The sequence below is a fragment of the Cyprinodon tularosa genome, unplaced genomic scaffold (genome assembly GCF_016077235.1).
Source record: "Cyprinodon tularosa strain WSP-4 unplaced genomic scaffold, ASM1607723v1 ctg545, whole genome shotgun sequence".
Classification (NCBI taxonomy): domain Eukaryota; kingdom Metazoa; phylum Chordata; class Actinopteri; order Cyprinodontiformes; family Cyprinodontidae; genus Cyprinodon; species Cyprinodon tularosa.
In genome coordinates this window covers 29,667-34,040 of record NW_024039280.1, presented here as the reverse complement: position 1 = coordinate 34,040, position 4,374 = coordinate 29,667, and the positions used below count along the sequence as shown (strand labels likewise).

Here is a 4,374-nt window from a genome sequence, read left to right as displayed (position 1 = left end):
TCCTTCGAGATGCTAAAGATACGGAGTAAACATGTCTTTCCTTCAAATAAAGTCACTTCGTGGAAAAAAATTATCAGGGTTTTATCTTAATGACAGTTTAAGCCTTGAGGTTGGGACTTAATTGCTGCTCAGAACATCCTTTTCCATCACCAAGGCCGGATACATCTTTTGAAAAACCCGCTGCACTCAGCATTTTTTTTTAAGTGCAGCTAACCAGTGACTCTCACTAACTATATAAAAACCCCTTCAAATTTGTTCAAAACGTCACAACCCAGCCAGCCTCACTTGTTGTAACTTCTACGCCTTTTCTTTGGGCCTCGGCTGACCAACCATCTGCACGTCATACAATGGCTGCTGCTAAATTGCTGCCATGTCTGCTGGTGGTGCTGCTGGCCGCAGCGTATCCAGCCCAGGCGCAGGACAGGATTAAGATGTGCGGGCGAGAGCTGATCCGTCTGGCCGTGTCATCCTGTGGGAACTCTCGGCTGAGGAGAAGCATCCTGGACACAGAGCTGAGCCAACAGCAGCTCACCGCTGGCTGTAAGTCCTCTGTTTTATTTATTTATTTTTTTAAATGTAAGATGCTTTCTGTGAAAGCCCATTTCCACTGTTTAAGATACTTAAAAAAATGGCACACTGGAAAAAATAATGCAACCGCTTTAGGCCTTTACTTAATCATATTTACTTACTTTAACACAATTGTTTCATGTCCTACCCGGCTAACATGAAACAGTTGTGTTAAGGTAACTAAATATGATCAAGTAAATGCCTAAAAAGGGCTGCATTATACACTGCAAAAAATGGAAATCTAAATAAGTCATTTTTTTCTTAAACTAAGTGCATTTGTTCTTGAATTGAGGAGGTAAGTGAGATACTTTGCCTATGGAACAAGACAATTTACATTTAAAATAAGAAAAAGCAACTGCATTGTCTTATTTCAAGTGCATAATATCTAATAATCTTATTTTAAGAGTAAAAATACTCATTCCATTGGCAAATGATCCCATTTACCTACTAAAATGAAGGGTAAATATGCTTGATTTAAGACATTTTACTTACTTCTAGACCATTTTTGCAGTGTATTTTTCAGTGCTGGAAAAACGATTTAGAAATAAGTAAAAAATTCTTAAATTAAGTGTACTTACCCTTATTTTGAGTAGGTATGCAGGTTTAGTTTGCATATGGAATGATTATTTTTACTTTTAAAATAAGATAATTACATAAAATGCGCTTGAAATAAGACAATGCATTTGTGTTTTCTTATTTTAAGTGTAAATTGTCTTGTTCTATTGGCAAAATGTCTCTTTTATCTCCTCAGTCCAAGAACAAATTTACTTATTTTAAGAAAAATTGACTTATCTAGATTTTGATTTTTTCAAACATAAAAAACATAATTATTAAAAACATAATTATGATATTCAAAGTACTAATTATGAGACACTAAGTCCTAATTTTGACCTTTAAGTTAAAAAATATGAGATATAAAGTCACAATTTCAACTTTCAAAGTCCTAACTATGAGACACAAAATTATATTATCGACTTTCAAAATCAGATTTTTTTTTTATAACTCTCAGTAAATGATGACTTTAAATCTCATTTTACATACTAGCTGCCATCTTTTTATTTTTATGTATTTTCTAGTGGCAGAAATGTGCTTCCACAGCTTCAAGTTTTACTTCATGAACTTATCTTACTTTCTGCACAGGGAACCGGGATGCCTCCGCTGAGGAGGACCAGGCTACAGAGAAACCCCATCCTCCCCCTCACTCTGAGGAGGAGAGAAGCGCCTCCTCTTTGGCTCCTCACTGGCACCCTCTGACCTTTCGAATCCGACGATCTGCTGGAAAAATATCCGACATTTGCTGCGAGAAAGGATGCAGCATGAAGGAGCTGATTCAGTTTTGCTAAGCAGTTATTAAACAGTTTGCAAACAAGATTTGTTTGTTACTTTTAGGTTGAGAAGTCCAAAAGGGATCTTTGCCAAGTGATTTTTTTTTTGGTCAAACATCTCTATATGTTTTATAGAATGTAAAAAAGTCTTTAAAACAATACATTTTTATTTGTGCACTAGAGAGTATAATACATTGAAAAAGAGAAACAATAGAATGAAGACAGGCTTTATGCAGAAAGATCAAATCTGATGTTTTCTTTTAACCAGTATAATTAATTTCAATACAATCAGTGCAAAAAAGGGCTTCAGTGCAATAAACCTTTTAATGATTACAAAATAATTTCTTGGATTTCTTTCTGCTATTTATTCAAAATAAGCTAAAAAAAAAAAAGAAATGCATGTAAATCAGAAAGTTTGTTTACTTAAATGACATTAACAATAGTTTTATTTCTTTAAAGAGTATCGACCCAGAGGTCATATAGAGCAAATCAGAATATATATTATGATAAGGTTGATTTCTTGAATTAAAATAATTTTTTTTATTAAACAAACTTTAAATTAAGCCCAATGTTTCTGTATTCCATTCCAGCTCTGGGTAAAAGCAGAGAAGGATTCTACACAAGTTGTTTTTTTTCCAGATTAATCAAAACAAAATTGGGGTAATAATTTGTTCACCTAAAGACGAGCGTTCTGAGGTCAGCACACAGCTTCCGTAAATCCAGCAAGAAACCACCAATTAGGCTCTAAATCTGTGTAAAGTGCTAGACTAAGACCAGACAGAGGCTCTTAAAGACCTTTTATCACCTGAAGAACATCTCCAGGATTAAAGGACTGATGTCTCAGCAAAACCTTGAAAAACTCATTCCTGCTTCGTTCATCTTTAGTAGAATCGATTACTGCAGCTGCGTCTTCAAAAGGTCGGCCTAAAAAGCGGATCAGACAGCTGCAGCTGATCCAGACTGCTGCCGCCTGCGTCCTCACTAAGAACATCGAGAACATCAGCCCAGTTCTGAAGTCCTTCCACTGGCTCCCTGTATCTCAGAGGAAAGACTGTTAAATTATTTTGTGAGCCTATAAATCACTGAATAACTTAACTCCTAAATGCATGACAGACATTGCATTTTTTTCCACCTTTACAGTTTTATTTCAACAGTGATTTAAAATGAAGATTTTGCACTGTTAGCTTTGGTTGTATTGAGACAGGATCACAGTTTTAATTCGCAGAATCCGTGGTCTCCGGAGACAAAAATGACTCTACGGTTCTGCATCAAGCTGAACCTTAATAGTCAACCTTAGCTGTAATCTATTGACTCCTTAAAGATCATATGAGGAGAAAAAGAGCCCACCGGTGGGCAACAGAAGGCCATTAAAAAATACATTTAAAAATGACTTTTTTTAATATATACACCACAAGCTGAGTCTGGTTTTATAAAGGGACTTAAGAGCAGAAAAAAAAGTATTGAAGAGGCACAAGTTCCCCAAAACAAACTGATTTTAGCTCAAACACCGTTATCATCCTCCATCTGAGCAGATCAGCAATATGTCTGAAGGAGTTTTTTTCCATTTTCTTTTAGAATATTATTTAATTTTATTTCCTTATTACTCCACACCTGCAAAGAAACAGCTTTGCTCTTTCCAATCTTCAGTTCTAAGAGGTGTCCTCCAGGTGGCGCCAGAGATCATCTCCCTCCACTTCTCCCTGCAGTCACTGTCTAAGCAACCATGCATGCAGGGTTGAAACTAAATACATCAATCTGAAACCATGTAGGTTTTTTAAATTCTCCATCTCACCGATAAGAAATAACATGAAGTTATATTAAGACTTAATGTTTCCTGTTTTAGGTCTGATAGGAATAAAACACAGAGATTTTTCCCCCTCAAATATTCAATTATGCCTCCAATTCACAGACATTTTTCAGAACAGGTACTCAAGTCACTCTTTTCCGAATGTAGATATAATAATAACATCATAAAATAATTATAATATTAATAGTCAAGCTGTTAGACGTAAAAAAATCTAAACAGTTTATTTAACAGAATCTTAAATGAACAGCAAACCAGGGTCAGATTCATTGCAGGGATAATCTGTGAAAAAAAAATGTTCAGTTAGAATGAGCTTAGACTCCACCTAGATTTTCAAAGCAGCCATGGGAAATCCGCTTGAAGGAGTTTGTGGACTTGAAACAGTGACCTGAGAGCAACAGACTGCCTGGTTGGACAGAACACCACTGATGTCATCACCCTAAGCCAGTGTTGTGGTCAAGACCACCTAACCTGAGACCAAGACAAGACCAAGAACAGAGTGTATCGAGACCGAGACAAGACCAAGACTTTTAGGGTCTGAGACCAAGTCAAGACCAAGACCAGCGCCAGTATGTGACAGTAAAATGTGAAACATGATCAAAATCACAAAAATTGATCTAAAAGACCCACATTCATATAAAAACAACTAGATATTTAACACACAGAACTGGACTAAAC

The 4,374-nt window shown here is 36.0% G+C and overlaps 1 protein-coding gene across 1 annotated transcript; it reads left to right on the top strand.

The window, feature by feature from the left end:
- Positions 1 to 347: 347 nt before the first annotated feature.
- Positions 348 to 1,910, top strand: insl3 (insulin-like 3 (Leydig cell)). The gene is made up of 2 exons (XM_038304867.1): positions 348 to 540; positions 1,708 to 1,910. Exons 1-2 carry the CDS (start codon positions 348 to 350, stop codon positions 1,908 to 1,910), a joined length of 396 nt encoding a protein of 131 aa, XP_038160795.1.
- Positions 1,911 to 4,374: the final 2,464 nt, after the last annotated feature.